Genomic DNA, 19,463 nt, shown 5'->3' on the forward strand with positions numbered 1-19,463 from the left:
ATCCTGCATGAAAATGAGGGTTTTCCTGAAAGAGGCCTATACCACTGATAGAGGTCATCTTTAATAATACCAGCCAGCGCCTCACCTATTCGTCCATAATGGCAATGAATCACCTTGCCATCAACCATCAGAGACTCACAGGTAAGTACATTCACTGGCTCACTGACGTGATATTAGTGGTAACAGCTTCCTGCGATACTGACAAGTGAAACACTCCAAAAAAACTAAACATTTCTGCAACATCCACTTGTTCTGGTCCGTGATCAGGAAAAAGATATTGGTGGGAATCGATAACTGCTCCTACCAGAATGTCAGAATAGCATCTGCTCAACAACACTTAACTCAGAACGACAATTTATTCACACAAATTACTGCACTGATATAAACTAAACTAGCTAATTAATGCCGTCTCACCTGGACACAGTAGACTACATTAGTTCAACTTTTTACACTCTGAGGCGTTTTTTTTTGGGGCTTCTGCTCTGAAAACTTCATACAGTGATAAAAAGAGTAAAAAGTCTTTCAATACTTTGTCTATCTGGACAATTATTTTATCAGGATAAAGATGATCCCTGTGAGTGTGAAATGAATCAATATAACACACAAATGAAATGAAATCCCTTCCAGCCCTGTAGGTCTGATACAACATGAGCTACCAGGCTAGAGAGCAGCTACGTGTAGCCCAGAGTGGACAGTAATCATGGAAGGTTTCACAAAGATACTACCATAGAGGGGAGGTCTGTGCAGCCTCAGTGCGGCTCTGGTTGGCCGATTGGCATAGTTCACCCACTTCTTTTAATCACCTGATCCCATTGGATCCGACTAACCTCAGGTGAAGAAGAGCGACAGCTTTTTAAGCCGTTCAGAAGCCAAAACGGGTGGAGGCGTAAAATGGAAAGTGAGGATTGGCTGAACAAAAAACGCCCTAATTCCTAAAACCTGCTCAGAAGCACTGAAATTGCTTGTGGTACTCCTGTGATTCATTATTTTACAACAATTACTGACCCATAACCAATGATTAAAACACTACGACACAATACATAAACAGCATGCTGGGTACAGCTGACCCGCTGTCACAACACGAAGAAACGTTACGTGAAAACAGGGAAAAGAGCAAGAGACCAGAGAAGCACCAACGCAACTTGTGCCCCGACAGGAGGGAGGTTTGGGGGGTGGTTTTGGTTTTATTTATTGCAAAGTTGGTCGAGCCTCTGGTGGCGACACTAGCAGCCGCAACCGCTAATATGCTAACAAGCAAACTGTCCTTTATGGCATCAATGAATGAATGTGTTTAGTTCAAATGTACCGCCATAAGATTAGAAAGGACTTTTATTTAAATCCGCCCAGCTGGATGCGGATCTTTGTAGACTGAACAGATGATTCGCTGTCTTATTTCACCAGAATCACTTCTGGTTTAAATACAGAGCGAGACAACATACAACATGTCCAATGATAAAATAAAAAAATGTACTAGTACGATTGCAATCTTTCTCACCTGGCCATGGCGCGCACGCAGCAGCGGGACATGTTGATGAAGGACGAGGAGGAGGCTCTGGTCTGTAAGGTGGTCTCAATGCCCCTGAGCAGGTCATTGGTCTTCAGCAACAGCAACATCTGCCGGGGAACTCGATTTAACAGCTCGCTGATCTGGGGCAGGTATTGAGATGCGTTGTTCCGAATCTCAACGTCCTGCCAAGGGACAAACCGGAACATCATTATGTACAAGTCAAGCGCTGTTCACCAACTGGCTAATGAGCCTCCCAACTGTCAATCAATGCCAATGTTAATATATGGGATTAACTGAGAAATCTCTTCCAAAACAAACAGCAGCAATTAAGAACATTGCAAAACATTTATTGAGTTAGCATTTGTAGCGAGTTGGTGGTGTAGCAGACGGCAGCGATCAGCCGCGGTTAGGACGGGACGCTGCAGTACGACGCTGACTTCATCCTCGCTCAGCATTAATTGGAAACTACTTCCTTCTGTCCTCACGTCTTCCTTGGGGAACAGTTGCGAGCCCTTATGATTACTTCCCATCTCTCCATGTCTACATTATTTATTAAAAAAACTAAAAGGTTAATAAATAGTCAACAACATAATATTCTATTCTGTAACTACTGGGGGCTGGTGTTCTGAAGTGTTCTGCTGAATCCTGCTTGGGGAATAACAATTAGGAGCAATTATAGGAGGTTGGTTAGCGGCCTCACAGCTGTCAGTAGGACGCAGGAAGGCGACGGGCTCTCATTTGCATCTGAAAGCTTCAATAAGGACATATTGTATTGAGAGTGGTGCGATAATAAGCCGTGCAAAAGGCAAAGGGAATGCAGTTGGAGGGGGATGGGGAGGTCTGTGTTGGTGATTTTCTCCTCTGCCCTGTGTATTAAATATGAGTTCATACAGGAGGCAGCAGACATGGGAAAATACTGGGTTGTGACCGAGAGAGAATTTCAGAATGCAGTAGAAGATATGTAGTGATAAAGGACATTTTCACGATGCGACTGTTCTCCAGGCAGAAAAAAATAGGCTTGACAAATGTCTTTGCTGACAGCGAGATTGTACATTTGGAAGGGAAACTCTGAGAAGTCAATGTTTTCCTGTAGTAAACGTCTAAGAGTTGAGAATGTGAGGCAGTTTTCTCCAGTGATTAACGGAGGGGTCAGTACAGTTTTTTGGGTTGTTGAACAGCACCTGAAGCATCTCTCCAGCTTTGTATGTATTACCTTTAGGAAGATTAGTGCCCTCTAAGCTAATGGAGGTAAATAAATAATAAACAACTACAACAGATATCATAGAGCCTTTGGATTAAGGGTCCGTTTTTTTACAAGATATTGTCCTACCTGTATGTATCCTTATTGATACAAAAAGACAGACCACAGACCACATGCAGTCTGATGTCAAATGTCAAGAGCACACCAGAGCTGGATATCGTCATGTGTAGCCTACATTCAAAAGCTATTTTAGAGCATAGACAAGTATCTGTTGAGGAGGCAGTAGGTCTGGGATGGAGGGTAGAGATGGAACAACTTCCCAGGTTCATCACCATCAAGTGTTCGTACCATTGGACCTCTTAAGGCAGCTAGTGGTGTGAGTGCTAGTGCAGCTAGTGGTGTGAGTGCTAGTGAGTGCTAGTGCAGCTAGTGGTGTGAGTGCTAGTGAGTGCTAGTGCAGCTAGTGGTGTGAGTGCTAGTGAGTGCTAGTGCAGCTAGTGGTGTTAGTGCTAGTGAGTGCTAGTGCAGCTAGTGGTGTGAGTGCTAGTGAGTGCTAGTGCAGCTAGTGGTGTTAGTGCTAGTGAGTGCTAGTGCAGCTAGTGGTGTGAGTGCTAGTGAGTGCTAGTGCAGCTAGTGGTGTGAGTGCTAGTGAGTGCTAGTGCAGCTAGTGGTGTTAGTGCTAGTGAGTGCTAGTGCAGCTAGTGGTGTGAGTGCTAGTGAGTGCTAGTGCAGCTAGTGGTGTTAGTGCTAGTGAGTGCTAGTGCAGCTAGTGGTGTGAGTGCTAGTGAGTGCTAGTGCAGCTAGTGGTGTGAGTGCTAGTGAGTGCTAGTGCAGCTAGTGGTGTGAGTGCTAGTGAGTGCTAGTGCAGCTAGTGGTGTGAGTGCTAGTGAGTGCTAGTGCAGCTAGTGGTGTTAGTGCTAGTGAGTGCTAGTGCAGCTAGTGGTGTGAGTGCTAGTGAGTGCTAGTGCAGCTAGTGGTGTGAGTGCTAGTGAGTGCTAGTGCAGCTAGTGGTGTTAGTGCTAGTGAGTGCTAGTGCAGCTAGTGGTGTGAGTGCTAGTGAGTGCTAGTGCAGCTAGTGGTGTTAGTGCTAGTGAGTGCTAGTGCAGCTAGTGGTGTGAGTGCTAGTGAGTGCTAGTGCAGCTAGTGGTGTGAGTGCTAGTGAGTGCTAGTGCAGCTAGTGGTGTGAGTGCTAGTGAGTGCTAGTGCAGCTAGTGGTGTGAGTGCTAGTGAGTGCTAGTGCAGCTAGTGGTGTTAGTGCTAGTGAGTGCTAGTGCAGCTAGTGGTGTGAGTGCTAGTGAGTGCTAGTGCAGCTAGTGGTGTTAGTGCTAGTGAGTGCTAGTGCAGCTAGTGGTGTGAGTGCTAGTGAGTGCTAGTGCAGCTAGTGGTGTGAGTGCTAGTGAGTGCTAGTGCAGCTAGTGGTGTTAGTGCTAGTGAGTGCTAGTGCAGCTAGTGGTGTGAGTGCTAGTGAGTGCTAGTGCAGCTAGTGGTGTTAGTGCTAGTGAGTGCTAGTGCAGCTAGTGAGAGTTACAAAATAGTGCATGTAGTAGAAATAGCAGTGTAAGTGAATGAATTAGATCGTTTTTTCCAGATTATTTGGTGGCGAGCCACATAAATCAAAGCACTCAGAGAAAACAGTTCTATTGGCCGTTTTCTCATCAATGATTAGCCTCTATCAATAAAACTCAGTGTTTCCTGCAGATGTGTTACATCAAATGCCCACCTAGTAGAGAAGGAATGGTTTAAATGTAGATAATTGCTTTAAATGGAGGCGTTAAAGCATAGTTAACCGTTAACAAGTGCATAGTTAACTTATAATAGATGAGCAATAAAGTATATTTTAATATCAATAAGCAAACAAAAAGATTGATAAAGGCATAGCAAAAATGCTTATAAATGTGTTATAGCCTGCTATTAATTGTATTATAATGCCCTTATTAACACTTATATAGGCTTATAAATGTTAATAAGCATCTTGTAAGGACTTACAAGGGCCTTATTACCTTTTAATTAATGGTTATTACAAGGACCTTAATATAAAGCGTTACCAATGAATAAGATAACAAGAGAGAGGAGATGTCAGTAGACATAAAGAAGAAGCAAAGCAGATGAGTGGTTGTGACCACAAAGGTCTTCTTCACTCTAGAGTGCAACACAATCAGCAAGTGTGTTCATGTAGAGGGCACTAGAGTGGAGTTCGCCAGATTGTGTGTGTGTGTGTGTGTGTGTGTGTGTGTGTGTGTGTGTGTGTGTTTGGTTAGCAGAGAGCTTTCATCTCAGCTAAAGTGGACGACACCTGGAGGAAGAAGAGCATGTCTTACATTGGAATACAACTATTAAATGATGAAAGCATAAAGATGCACAGAAGCGTCGTCGCTTTCCTAATTATCAATATGACTGTTGAGGTTCGGCAATATTCATGGTTTTGTTTGAAATAACCAGCCTTTGGGTTAATGCTAAGCACTGATCAAGGTCTCAAGCTGTAGGACTGCATCCTTCCCTTTCCAACAATCACCTTAACCATGTGACATGCTTCCTTCTGATTTGCTTATTTAAAAATATGACCAGAATTTATTAAAACCCCAAAAGAAGGCAAGCTGCACAGCATCATTTCAAAATGTTGCTGTGAATAATCAAGTAATCCAGAAAACTCAGTGTTTCATCAATGTTGACAGACGGCCCTAAATCCTCATAATGTGTTAAGATCATTAAGGCAGAAAAAAGGAAAAAAAGAGCACCAGTCAGGAAACAATCAAGTACACTACATTGCTCCCTTTCTCTATCACACACACACACACACACACACACACACACACACACACACACACACACACACACACACACACACACACACACACACACACACACACACACACACACACGCGAACGATGCAGCAACATAAATCAGTTGGAATTGGTAAATTAAAGTAATTATATTTAGAAGGACCTCCTCCTTTCTAATGCAGATGTTCTAGGTTTCCAACTGGTCCAATTCGGCTCCTTCAGGAACAAAAGGAAGTGGGATCAGCGATGAGGAGCCAGTAGGAACGGACAAGCAGGTTCTACAGACGGCAGAGTGCTAGGCGGCCACAGCGCCCACTCACGCCATTTTGTTAATGGGGGCCGTGACAAGAAGGTCTGGCAGCTGCAGACCACAAATATAGATGAAGCGATAACGTACAGCTGCTGCTCACATCGACCCCAGCGTTCCGTATCACTGCGCACTCAAAGTAACAGGTTACATTTGACCTGACCGCTAGTTGACGTTTCAGCTTTTCGGCGAAAAAAGACCCGTAAATCCCACAAACAATCAGTTAGGGGCAATGTGAGCTTTTGCAACCGGACAATAAAGGTGGACGTCATGAGCGAGGTCAATGAACGAGATGGTGGAACGCGGTTTACGTGCACGTACAGGAACTACTTTTCTCTACTGAAATGAGATACACAACGTTTGGTGACTACAACTATTTTGTGCTGAAAGGAAACTTATTTACTATTTGCCAGCCCACAAGAGAGTAACACGAGAAACAAACTCATTCAAATTTCAGTAACTGCGTTACTTGATTTAAAAAAAAGACTTTGTTACATGCTCGCTACCGCTAACAGTAGTGGAATTACAGTAACGCGTTACTCGGTCAGTCTGCAGCGACAAAACTACAGTTACTAACTACAAAAAAGCATCTTCATGTGTAATTACAGTCCTGAGTCATGCAGACAACATAAATAACCTGGTTCAAAGTATTACTTAACAAGGTTGCAATATAGTTGATATAAAATACTTACATGATCTATTCATATTTCTCCGTCATGATCGTTAATTCTCGGCCTAATGACAAGTTACTATTTAGATCTTACCGCCGCAAGGAATTGTGGGACGGATTTTCTCTTTCTATCATGGATCAGCCGAAGTAAAAAATATGATTTTTGACTTTTGATTTACGCGCATCGACCTTTGATCAAACAAAGGACAAAGGATGCAGATGTTTGAAATCAAACATCCGCGAGCAAAAGTCTGTCTCGTGCAAGATATTTGCTCGCTCGCGGAACGATAGGCCTTTGGTAGAGGCTACTCCGGTAGCATGTCAGCAGTGAGTTTCAGTTGTTATGAGGGAACTGGTCTGCAGTCGGAACCAACACAGCGATCAGAACCAGTCCTTCAACGGCGTGTATTTATACTGCAACGTATGTACTGAACACTGAGACACCTTATAACAAAAACATATATTTGAATACATACGGTGTGTGTGTGGGTGGATATGGTATATGTGGACTTTTCACCTGATTACACACCAGCATTATGAGGACCTATATGGTATATACGGACCATGCTGAGGTCCTCATGAAACAACGAGTGTAAACGGCTTATAACTGTTGAAATAAGATACTTGTGGAAAGTCCTTTTGTACCATATGACCTGATTTTTGTGTGTCACAGTGTGTAGAACAGCCGTTCATGAGTGCTACTAATATTTTTCAGATGAAGTTGCATTGAGCGACGCTGATCACAGGGAGGGACCAGCCAGCCTGTAAATGCTGCATCCGACTCCGACAATCACCAAGCATGACTTTCAAGATGCAGGCAGGTTCCCTCACTTTATAGTTGTCGCTGTTGACCAAATGTACTTTGTGTATCTTCCAGGAAAAGCTGCTGGGTCCAGAAGAGGGACAAAGAGAGCGTGGTCTAAAGTTGAGGTTCAAGCAGTAATGCGGCACTTAAGACCATATTCGTAAAGGTCACCTGGCCACCAAGAACCAATGCAGTCGCTGCAGGTTGGTGGAAGGACCCGTCTTGGTCATTCACCTCATCATGATGTAATAATACTGTCAAGAGACGTCATACATTCTGAATGGCCGAAACCTTCAAGTTTGTGCACGTTTTCCCCTTCATTGTCTTGAGGTCGTTCTCTTCGGTTGTTTGTTAAACAGGACAAAAGGACTCTAGTCTGGTCCCTTGTGTCCTGAGTGGGACAGTAATAAAAAATCGGCCCAGCTCGTCGTCGTGTTTTTCACGTTAAATGGAAGCCAGGTTGTCGGGGCACTCGCTGATCCCTCTGCATAGATGGATCTTTAGATCGTATAGATCGATTTCTACACATGCTGTCTCACTTTGGAGGAGCCAAAGGTGCATGCCACTAATTTGGCCATCCTTTAACATTATTTTATATATTAAATTGATGGTTCCAGTAATGCGGTGTCCTGCCTGTGTGTATTTATTTATCATTGTCCCTTTTTGGTCCTTAGAAGTCATACTTTGGGTAGTCCATCTAAACCACAGCCGGTCCACCTAATACATATGTACCTGTACATGCGTGTGTGTGAGCTCATACAGTACCTCAGAGCGCGTGACAGGAACAGAACTGATGCCGGCATTGACGGCGGTCCAGGAGCGAGAGGTGACCACGCAGGCAAACAGGGCGTACAGGTCTCCAGCTCCCAGTCTCAGGCTGTAGCGTTCCACCCCAGACATGTCACCTTTTATCAGAGCCTGCCAAAGCCGACAATAGTCCAACCTGAAGGCCGGCTGAAGGACCTGGAAGGTGAGATGTTTTTTGTTAGGGTTGAATCTACTAGATTGATCATTTGTTGTAAACTACTATAGTTTTGTAGCCGGATGTGTGGCTGTGTGAATGCATACTGCCAATAAAACATCGGATGCAACTGGCTGAGTTGGTTGGTGGGAATCCTAGGAGTGTTCATCCTGCCTTGCTGTCTGGTTAGGGATGGTTGTCACACCCTTCGGAGGGTCCCACATGAGACACTCCTGTTGTGGACGGTGGAGGCTGACAGTATGGAGGGAGGCAAAGCCCGGCCTTTTGCAGCACTCTCCATTCCCAAAGCGGCTAAGAGCTTTTTTCTCCTTCTCCAAATGATTTCCACACTACTTTTCAGAATGTGCCATCAGAACAAACGGGCGACCTGAGAGACACGGCGGGGCCAGCAGCACAACCTGATAGGCAGAGCGCCACCATCAGGTTGCAGATGTTATGCACGGTGGCCTTGATTGCCGGAGCACTGTCTCTTGGCGGAAAGGGACGGACGTACGGTGGGACAGATAGGGCGGGTGAATGGACGGATGGGCAGCCGACAGCCACCAGTATTTGGGTACGCACGCTCTCTGTCCGCTAGTGCGTGTGTCCCGTTTGCCCCTCTTAGTCTAGAGGGGGGCCAGTTGGGGTCACATCTGTTCAATCAAACATAAAGCAAATACTCAGTAACAATTAAAACATGTCTCCAAAAACCCCTCGTACAATTTAGACCACAACTTTGTACAGCTGTCACAAAGGGAATTCAAAACCATGCAACCATGAGTGAGTGTTAGGACAAGGACAAGAGGAGAAGGACGGCAAAAGCACAGGGGAGGAAATAGGACAGAGAGACGAAGGACAGAGGATAACAGAAGAGGAAAAGGGACAAAAAGACACAGTACAGGAGGACACAAAGAGGACGAGCACAGGACAGGTGAATGGAGAAGCATAGATAGCAGGACAGAAGACAGCGTTGTGCTCTGTGGCAGGCAACCAGCCTCCAGCAATGCAACGCAACGCGGCGGTGCAAAGGAGGCTCCCAAATGTCTCCTGTCAGACTGCGTTAATCAGCTGATCAATACCGAGAGACAGCCATTTACACAGAATCCAATTAGCCAGGAAACTGGACCCAACACCCTGACCAACGCGTCCAGGTTATTTACACGTCTCTAATGGCAGTTGACATATTTCTGGGCAGATTTGTATTGTGGAGCTCGAGTCAGACGTTGTCTCACTCTCTGGCTTCTCAGGCCGAGTAAATGTCACATGGGTACAAGCAGCACAGGCACGCCATCGTTTTGATCCAGTGTAGTGACGAGTGAACTGAGGCAATGTTCTTTGAACCAGATTCTGACGCTGATGTAAAACTAATGAAACATAACCATGATTATGAAACAAGTCAAATATATAACAAGCTGGGTTTTTTTTATAAGTTTAGACTTTTTTCAACATGTTAAGGTTTAAATGGTGTCTGTAGCTGAAAGATTGGCGAAGCAGAACAATGTGAAAGTGTATTAGTGAGAGGACTCCATTGGAATACCATGTTAAAAAAGGTTTAGGAATTTGATTCATATAAATTCAAGCGTAAGAGGTAGAAAGCTGAAAGTCCCTCTCCTGAACGAGCTGAACATTTTAATATGTGAACGGTTTTAATAGATGAAAATGTTGAAAGGAAGAAATAGAAGATGTTGGACTACTTGGCCCTTTGTTACATGACTTCCTTTAGACACATTAGTCCCTCATTTAAGAAACCTCTCCCGCTTCCAGACAACTACAGCCCCTCACACACAGATGCATTATGTGGTAATGTGTGTATGTCCCTTTGTGTGGGAGTGTGTGTCCATGAGGGGATTATTTTGTACTAAAAAATGACAGCTGAAATCAGAAGTCATTAGGAATAAATTGGTGCCATTATGGTCAGAGAAGTGTGTCTGTGTGTGTGTGTGTGTGTGTGTGTATCAGAGATAAGGCAGTAGCTTATCTGTTGTACCACGGTCTCTCCATGAAAACAGGAACAAAAGGTTAACAAACACATGTCAGATCTGTGGACGTCCGTGTCAACCTGCAGGCATTTGTGGAAAGAAGTGTGTTGATCAGTGTGTGTGTGTGTGTGTGTGTGTGTGCGCTCGTAGAACACAAGAGTGCATATATAAGCCTGTATGATTACGGCTCGGGTGCACCAATCCAAACACAGCACACTGCACTTTGCTAAGAACAACATCAAATGAGTTGTTTATCAAAAAGCTTTTATCCGGCTGTAGCTGTAATGAAAGCGTGTCTTTTATGGCCGTGTCGACTGGGTTTGCTGCTCTCCCCATTAACTGAAGGTCTAAGCCAGTAGCATGAGAAACGTTTTCACAACAAACGGTATTTTCTTGTGCAGGCCGCCGGGTTTCTCACCTGATAAAGGCCGTGGTCCAGCAGGGCAATCTGAGTCTTCCCGCTGCGGGGACACTTTCGCACCAACACATTGCCTGGATGCGGGTCACAGTGAACAAAGCCATGGACGAAGATCATTTCGCTGTACATCTTACCCAGATTCTCAGAGATCTGCAGGGACATGACAATGGTACAAGATAAGGTGAATAAATGCTACAATGACACTTCAAAGACAACAAGTGTAAAATGCTACAACTGTTTTAGGAGGAACGAACGATTTGGGCTTTGTCACGATATTTCTAGCAAATAGGACCAGAGCTAATAAAAATGAGTTTTCTAATATACAGCTGCATAACCCTTAGAGATATAGCAAAAACCTCGCTGCTGTTGTCTTCTAAAGATTGACTTATGTCAATTAAATCCGATGTCTGAATAGTCTCCAGAGAAAATGATTGATACATCTATCTATTCTGGCCACATATTTAGGCTAAATCAAGTTACCATCTTCTGTAGAACCCATGTCATATAACAAAGGCTGAAATATTAGAGAAGGGAATTTATTCCAAAGTTTAGTTTATTCACATATACGGGAATTGAGAAGAGCAGAATTAATGCAATTGTTCCGTCCGTCATTGATCAATTGGTGCTCTTTGGGTTGGTAAGCCATCGTGGGCAATGAAACAGGATTAACCAGTTAACAGGGAAGAAGCATTTATATGCCATCTGAAGTCCTCTGGATTATGAGCAGGGGTCCCCACACTTTTATGGCTCGCTAGCTACTTTTCAACTAACCAGGTCGTGGCGATGCCGGCTGGGTTGCTTTGGAAGGAAATTAAATCCGTCCGTTAGTAAGCAAGAATTGCTAAACCCCATTAACATTAGTTTGGGTCGTCTCTCGCGGTAGACCGTGCATGTGGGACATGGCACGCGATCGACTGGTACTGCCTTTGAGACTATTGAGCACCCCTGATGTACAGCATCATTCATAGAAAATATGAAACATTTGGAGTCATGAACCGAGGATTGGATTGGCCAATGTTCAAACAAAACAATCTTTTTTTTCATAATTTTAAATTAGTGACTTTGATTGACGTTCAGCTAGCGTAAACTGTTTTTGTACAATGTTGAAATACATTTTTAAATGAAATACTACTTTAGTTAATGTGTTGAAGAACTAGTGTGTATTTTCAGTAAAAGCAATACTGCTGTGTCACCTTTTACTAAATTAAAGCTGCAAACAAAAAACCCTTAAAACCAATCATCACTAAATCCATCACTACATGATATATTAAGACATCACAACTACTCCAACTAGATTAAAAATACTTCTCACTTTAAAGCCACTCTCTCTCACACAAAAACATACACGTTTATTCATTCAGAGGCTTCCAGAGAGCCTGCAGGCAGTACCTCGTTAACATTGATGCCGTGTTTCTTCATGTAGTCCCTGTCATTGATGTGCCCCCCCTCAACAAACTCCATGGTCAGGATTCTCTTTGTGGACAAATCCCAATGGATCAAGGGAACCTGTAGACAGTGGGAGTTCTCACCACATTACACTAGATTCCTCAGTGGCAACTCAACACTGTTGTGTTACTATGACAACAATCAGAGCTGACTTGTATGTCTGTATCACCATTAAATTGTTTGAAATAATAATTGTTGGACAATCAGAAATTTAAAATGTGTGTGGGTAAAGTGTGCACTACTTTACAAGTAATCCTTGTAGGGATGCTTGTACTGTAATTGTGTGTACCTTGAGAAAAGAGAAGTGGGCCAGCATGTTGGCCACCTTCTCAGCGTTGTGGCCCTCGTTTAGGAAGTCCAGCTCTAGTGGCAAGTTCTTCTTGGCCTCCTCCACCAACCACATGAAGGCAAAATTTGGGAAGAGCCAATGGACTGCCTTCAACATCACCTTCAAACAACAATTCACAACGAGTCTTACTTTCAAATACAGAACAAGTATATAGACACGGGAAGGCATTTCAAAGTGCTTCACATGAAACACAAAAGCATAAAAACATCTGGCAAAGGATACATTTAAGACCGTTGATCATATATCGTAAAGAGCTGAAAAAGCACCTAAAAAGTTGATCTGGCTTTATTTGTTTGGATAACATTTGTCCTGGATTATATTCACTATGTTTCCATTCAGTTAAAATGACTCCTGAATATCTAGCTAACATTACGTGATGCTGTCTTTCTGGACAGAGCATGCGCAGATGTTGTGTTAAAGTATATTGTTGTATAGCAGTGGTCACCAACCTGTTGGAGCCCAAGATCCCTGACCTCTGCCTTGGTTACAAGCAAGATCTACCTATTGAGGCTGTCCTCACTAAACTTTTTATTTGCCCTAATGTAATTAATTATGTAATTGAATGAAATCAAACACTTTGATCCAGCTTTCAAATTGATGTGACCAAGAAGACACTAAATGTGCTGTTATCTCTTGTCTTCTCTCTTGTCCTTGGCACTGGGACCAGCTGGGTGAGGCAGAAATGATGTATGTATATATATATATATATATATATTCCTCTCACCCCGGACAAACCCTGTTTGTGCCCCTTCCATCTGGCAGGAGGCTGAGGTCCATCAGGACTAAGACCTCCCGCCACACCAACAGTTTCTTCCCGTCGGCAGTCGGGCTCATCAACAGAGCCGGTCCCCCACTGACTGACTCTGTTATTCCACCGGTCACTTTAACTGTCATTTCTCACTCGTCACATTGTTGTCACTCGTCACTTTATTACTTGTCTGTTACTTGTTTGTTAGTGCACTTTATGCTTGATATTTTTCTTTTTAACTTTCTAATATTTAAAATGTTTAACTTTATTCCCTTGTTTTATACTAACCCATAGCCTTATTCTACTAACCCATTGCATTAGCATTTCATTTTACTTTATTTTATTACTTGTGCACTGCTGTCTTGTCTGTCTACTGTCGCGCACTAAGACAAGACAAATTCCTTGTATGTTTGACATATTTTGGCAAATAAATGTTTCCTGATTCCTGATCCAAATCCAAACTTGCCAGAAAGGCGATTCCCTCGCAATCTGGCACATCAAAAAAGAGTGGACAAATATTACCAAGTCAAGAATTGCCATGCTTAGGAACTCTATTCCTGTGAGTGCCGTCATAATATCAAAAGGTGCTTCAACAAAGTATTACGTTAAAGTTGTGCATATTTATGGAACTAGGTTATTTTTTGTCTTTCCTTACACCTGTCTGTTTTAATCTAAGCTGTCATATGCATTGAATCTACTGTACATATTTGACGTTGTTCATTCTGTACACATGGCATCCATTGCCTTCTGTCCATCCTGAGAGGGATCCTTTTTGTTTTAAAATGACAGTCGGTAGCCCTTAACAAGTTTTGCTCGTGAAAGAGCGTTTTCAGCAGCCACCAGCCCGCTGAGCCTTCAGCAAGATTTGACGTAAGCAGCAGTTGGATCACTTCTAACTTTGGTTCAATGCTTCGTTGTAATGAGAGCAAGCCAACGAAACGTAAATATTCATCCTTGGTTGATCTCCAGATGGCAGGGAGGACAAGGTCACACAAGGTCACACAAGGTCACACAACCCTAAAAGATAATACCTGCTCCCAAAGACACTCAACCCCAAATGAGGTCAGTTTGTGAATGGGTGTGACCTGTGGTGTGGATCTCGTGTGGAAGGTTAACTCCTACCAGACGAGGGGAGCGGTGAAGAAGAAACGCTGTATGTCTCTCGTGCTGGCGGCTATCGGTCATTCTGGCAGCCGCCACATGGGATGCAGAAGTGACTCAGATGCTTGGTCAGCCTTTGACAATTCCACAGTTCTTGGAGGTTTCGGTTTCAGGAGGTGGCAGTAATACTACCGACTATGGACTTGACGACAAACCCGTCTTGTGAAGTGTGTTGTTAGCCATTAAGGGGTTCCCACCATCGTTTGGTCGAACTTGAGGAATTCTTTAAGTTCAAGAGGTATATGATTGGATGTTTTTTAGTTGAATCTTCACATCGAAGTAAGAACATATTCAGTGGACACTTTAAGCCTCTGTCAGCAGCTGTGTTAAGGCACTATTGACTTGTCCGTTAGTACCATGTGGACTGATGGACATGTTTACAGGTTGGGTTAGGTTGTAAAGAGAGGGTATGTGTGTGGCCAGTATATCACATTTATCTCTGCACATTTACAAGGTAAGTTAGACACAAACTCACCTCCATGATCACTATGTCCCTGGAGCTCTGCTTCTGGACTTTGGGGTGTTGTACCTTGATGGCCACAGTCCTCCCATCATGCAGGACTGCCTTGTGGACTTGGGCTAAAGAAGCTGCACCCTGAGGCTTCACCTCAAAGGAAACAAATAACTCCGACAGCTGAAAAAGAAAGATTTGACCAAAAGGGAAAGAGTGGGAGGAATAAAGACAGAAGGGACAGTGGTATGGATTAGGTAGTGGGATATTAGAGGGATCATCAATTTCATCTTCATCATTTACAACGCTTTTATTAGACGCTGTTCAACCGAAAGAAATTACAGACAGAGAGGTCAACAAGTGGTCATAAATATGATTCAATGTTACACAAAATCAACTGCATCATGGTTGTATGTGCTCGTTTCTGAAACCTAACTGACTTGGACCAAAGTGCAGGAGACAAACGGAGTTCCCAACCCCATTGATTATATATATATATATATATATATATATATATATATATATTTAGAAATGTGTATCTTCACAGACGGTCGGTGTGGTCTGTGCTGGCGGCAGCTGAGAGGCTCAGGAAACGGAGCCAGGTGGAGGTGTAACTGACCTCAGCTGCCTCGTATGTGTATGTGTGCTGCGCGTAGCGGCGACGCGACGTGGTCTGAAACCACAGATGGGGAAGAGGAAATGGCGCAGCTTCCCGTGGAGGCCACAGAAGATCTTCTACTGGCGCAGTGTCGGGACAACACTCTACGCCAGAGGTCTTCAACAGGGGGTCCGCGACCCCCAAGGGGTCCGCGAAGGTACTGCAGGGGGGGTCGCAAAGTTTTTGGTTGATAAGACAATTTTTTCCCCACAAATGTAAATGTCTTCAGAATCAGAATTTTATTTAAGGTCTTTAAATACACATTAACATGAATCCAACATATTAAAGCGAACGGATAACTTGATGCAGAAGACGTGATCTGTCAGTCCACAACACACACACTCCGCTTCCCTCAGCAGCTCTCAAGCTGCTCACCGGTTCCCTCACTGCTCCTTTCATGCTGATACGACCAGCCAATCAGATCGCGTTCATGCTCACGTCTAAAGAGCGTGAAGCTCAACAATAAAAGATGGCGGACCAAACTCTGTAGAATAGGGGGTCCCTGCTGCACCTCGCCATCAGTTTGGGGGACCTCTGCTCTACGCTCAGCCTTTGACCAAGTGATATGAATTGATGGTGATATCTGGACTTTCGAGTAGATTGATGTCAATAGTTTCATTTCACACTAGCTATTAGCCAAAACAATCCCCTACAATATTATCTTTATAGATAAAGCACTTTTTAAAAGAGTTTACAAAGTGCTTTGAAATACAAACCAAGGCAACATAGCAATATACATCTCAACAGTGAGGCAGGTACCATGAAGGTGAAATGCCATAAGCGAAGCACTTAGAACAGGGCCTTAGAGGACGGTTGCATTGTCTATTCAAAATACACATTGATCCTAATTTAGGATTTTCACAGTAATTTATGGTATATACATACAGTTATATAAGACAGCAGTAATTCCAGGCAGACAAGAATTAACGGGTGCATTTAAATCTAAATGTTAAAGCAATCTGCAGTGTAGTGTGCGGAGAAAGGCGCCGATTACCTGATGAGCTGAAGGTTTCGTAAATGCAATTTGAACTAAAGTATGACAGCGAGCGCTATCTGCAGGTTTGCAAATGTACGTACACGGGCCTCAGGCTCTCCCTTGTGTTTGTGTATATCTCACTCGAGTCGAGAGCTATTTTATGGGAAAATACATATTTGAAAGCAGAGTAGCATTACTTGACAGGATTTACAACACATGTCATTGGACATTGTGTTTGTTGACTGTCGAAATAAAAGGATTCTTAATTCACGGTTTGCCAATTAGTGACTGCTGCTGGTCTTCTTACTCCTCACACAGAAGTCAGCAGAGTCACACTACACAAACAACTAGGACTAGTTCTTGTGGTATTTAGCTTTGTTGACGAACAGTGAGAGAAAAAGGAACTAAATGAGTAAGAGTTGAAGTCAGGAAAATAGTCTTTATCCTGAAACCAATCACAGTCCGTTTATTAAAGCTTTAATATGGTCAGCCATGGGGCGGTCAGGTACAATCTGTATTCATTAGAACGGGATATAAAGACACCCACAAACTGAGCCCCCAGTGTGCCCTTACAGCAAAGGTAGTCCCTCATTAGCCTATTGTGTATTTTGTTTTATTCATATAGGATATGTTTTTTTCACGTTCTGATTCTAATGTCTAACTATTCTAACAAAGAAAACGTTCTCTGTTCTGTGGAATAGCGTACTTTTATTACTAAGCTATCATATTGAAGAGCTTTTGTGTGAAGAAATGCGTAAATATGAGCGCTTGTACAAGCTGTCGTTGGCGGACTATGAGGACGCCGGATGGCCTCTGATTCATGGAGGGAGATCTCCACAAACGAGGGGAACAAAGTCGTGGAGGAAAATACGGGACAAATGTGTCCGTGATGAAAAGCAGCAGTGTGGATGCACGGGGCAATAAAGTCTATGATACATAAATAAAGCAACCAACGACTTCCACACACAAAGACGTGACTCTCCAGGTTGTCTTCAACAAAACACGTGACTCCACCTGTTGTTCTGGAGGTGAATCGCTCTGCAACACACGCAAGACTTTACAACCAGGAAGTGAAACCAGCGCCTTAAGACCAAGGCTGACTTTCAAATGCAGTGTTCTGCTGCAGGACATAAAACCCCCAAAGGGAATGTGCCTTCACACCGAGGTGGGATCTCTCTCTGGGTGAAACAGCCCTGAGATCTGATTGGCCAAGCCAGACACTCCAGGGGTCCCCCTGGTGTCTACTGTGAGTTCCCCTTCTCATACTTTCTATCCGGACTGACCTCAGGTCGGTGTGAGGTTAGAGACAGTCTCTCCTAACTGTTTCTGGACTGACCTCAGGTCGGTGTGAGGTTAGAGACAGTCTCTCCTAACTGTTTCCGGACTGACCTCAGGTCGGTGTGAGGTTAGAGACAGTCTCTCCTAACTGTTTCTGGACTGACCTCAGGTCGGTGTGAGGTTAGAGACAGTCTCTCCTAACTGTTTCTGGACTGACCTCAGGTCGGTGTGAGGTTAGAGACAGTCTCTCCTAACTGTTTCTGGACTGACCTCAGGTCGGTGTGAGGTTAGAGACAGTCTCTCCTAACTGTTTCTGGACTGACCTCAGGTCGGTGTGAGGTTAGAGACAGTCTCTCCTAACTGTTTCTGGACTGACCTCAGGTCGGTGTGAGGTTAGAGACAGCCTCTCCTAACTGTTTCTGGACTGACCTCAGGTCGGTGTGAGGTTAGAGACAGTCTCTCCTAACTGTTTCCGGACTGACCTCAGGTCGGTGTGAGGTTAGAGACAGTCTCTCCTAACTGTTTCTGGACTGACCTCAGGTCGGTGTGAGGTTAGAGACAGTCTCTCCTAACTGTTTCTGGACTGACCTCAGGTCGGTGTGAGGTTAGAGACAGTCTCTCCTAACTTTTTCCGGACTGACCTCAGGTCGGTGTGAGGTTAGAGACAGTCTCTCCTAACTGTTTCCGGACTGACCTCAGGTCGGTGTGAGGTTAGAGACAGTCTCTCCTAACTTTTTCCGGACTGACCTCAGGTCGGTGTGAGGTTAGAGACAGTCTCTCCTAACTGTTTCTGGACTGACCTCAGGTCGGTGCGAGGTTAGAGACAGTCTCTCCTAACTGTTTCTGGACTGACCTCAGGTCGGTGTGAGGTTAGAGACAGCCTCTCCTAACTGTTTCTGGACTGACCTCAGGTCGGTGTGAGGTTAGAGACAGTCTCTCCTAACTGTTTCCGGACTGACCTCAGGTCGGTGTGAGGTTAGAGACAGTCTCTCCTAACTGTTTCTGGACTGACCTCAGGTCGGTGTGAGGTTAGAGACAGTCTCTCCTAACTGTTTCTGGACTGACCTCAGGTCGGTGTGAGGTTAGAGACAGTCTCTCCTAACTGTTTCTGGACTGACCTCAGGTCGGTGTGAGGTTAGAGACAGTCTCTCCTAACTGTTTCTGGACTGACCTCAGGTCGGTGTGAGGTTAGAGACAGTCTCTCCTAACTGTTTCTGGACTGACCTCAGGTCGGTGTGAGGTTAGAGACAGTCTCTCCTAACTTTTTCCGGACTGACCTCAGGTCGGTGTGAGGTTAAAGACAGTCTCTCCTAACGGTTTCTGGACTGACCTCAGGTCGGTGTGAGGTTAGAGACAGTCTCTCCTAACGGTTTCTGGACTGACCTCAGGTCGGTGTGAGGTTAGAGACAGTCTCTCCTAACGGTTTCTGGACTGACCTCAGGTCGGTGTGAGGTTAAAGACAGTCTCTCCTAACGGTTTCTGGACTGACCTCAGGTCGGTGTGAGGTTAAAGACAGTCTCTCCTGAATCTTTCCGAACGGACTCTAGTCAGTGCAAGGATGAGACAACACAGCCTCTTCAAATCAACTTTCCGGACTAAGGATTCAGGCCTCTCCAACCATTTTCTAGCTGCTCCAGAGAAGTCCGGCTCCCCCAGTCCCCACTTCTGGCCCAAGCAGCTCACCAAGAAGGAAAACTTCTTCTACCCCCTTGGATACAACTTGTGTTCCCTGCAACAAAGGACAGAGTTAAATGAAACTCAAGCAAA

The 19,463-nt window shown here is 44.3% G+C and overlaps 1 protein-coding gene across 2 annotated transcripts in view; it reads right to left on the reverse strand.

Annotated features, from left to right (window-relative positions):
- The window catches only part of adck1 (aarF domain containing kinase 1), a 49,254-nt gene that overhangs the window by 1,728 nt on the left and 28,063 nt on the right, over nucleotides 1–19,463 (reverse strand). For both annotated transcript variants that reach the window (XM_040199578.2, XM_078089089.1), the window contains 6 exons: nucleotides 14,809–14,967; nucleotides 12,365–12,523; nucleotides 12,019–12,135; nucleotides 10,630–10,779; nucleotides 8,037–8,234; nucleotides 1,496–1,689 (listed from right to left, as the gene is read on the reverse strand). In XM_040199578.2, the coding sequence (XP_040055512.2) occupies nucleotides 1,496–1,689; nucleotides 8,037–8,234; nucleotides 10,630–10,779; nucleotides 12,019–12,135; nucleotides 12,365–12,523; nucleotides 14,809–14,967 (977 nt within the window). The remainder of the gene's footprint in view (nucleotides 1–1,495; nucleotides 1,690–8,036; nucleotides 8,235–10,629; nucleotides 10,780–12,018; nucleotides 12,136–12,364; nucleotides 12,524–14,808; nucleotides 14,968–19,463) is intronic.

The sequence above is a fragment of the Gasterosteus aculeatus genome, chromosome 15, assembly GCF_964276395.1.
Source record: "Gasterosteus aculeatus chromosome 15, fGasAcu3.hap1.1, whole genome shotgun sequence".
In the NCBI taxonomy this organism is placed as follows: Eukaryota; Metazoa; Chordata; class Actinopteri; order Perciformes; family Gasterosteidae; genus Gasterosteus; species Gasterosteus aculeatus.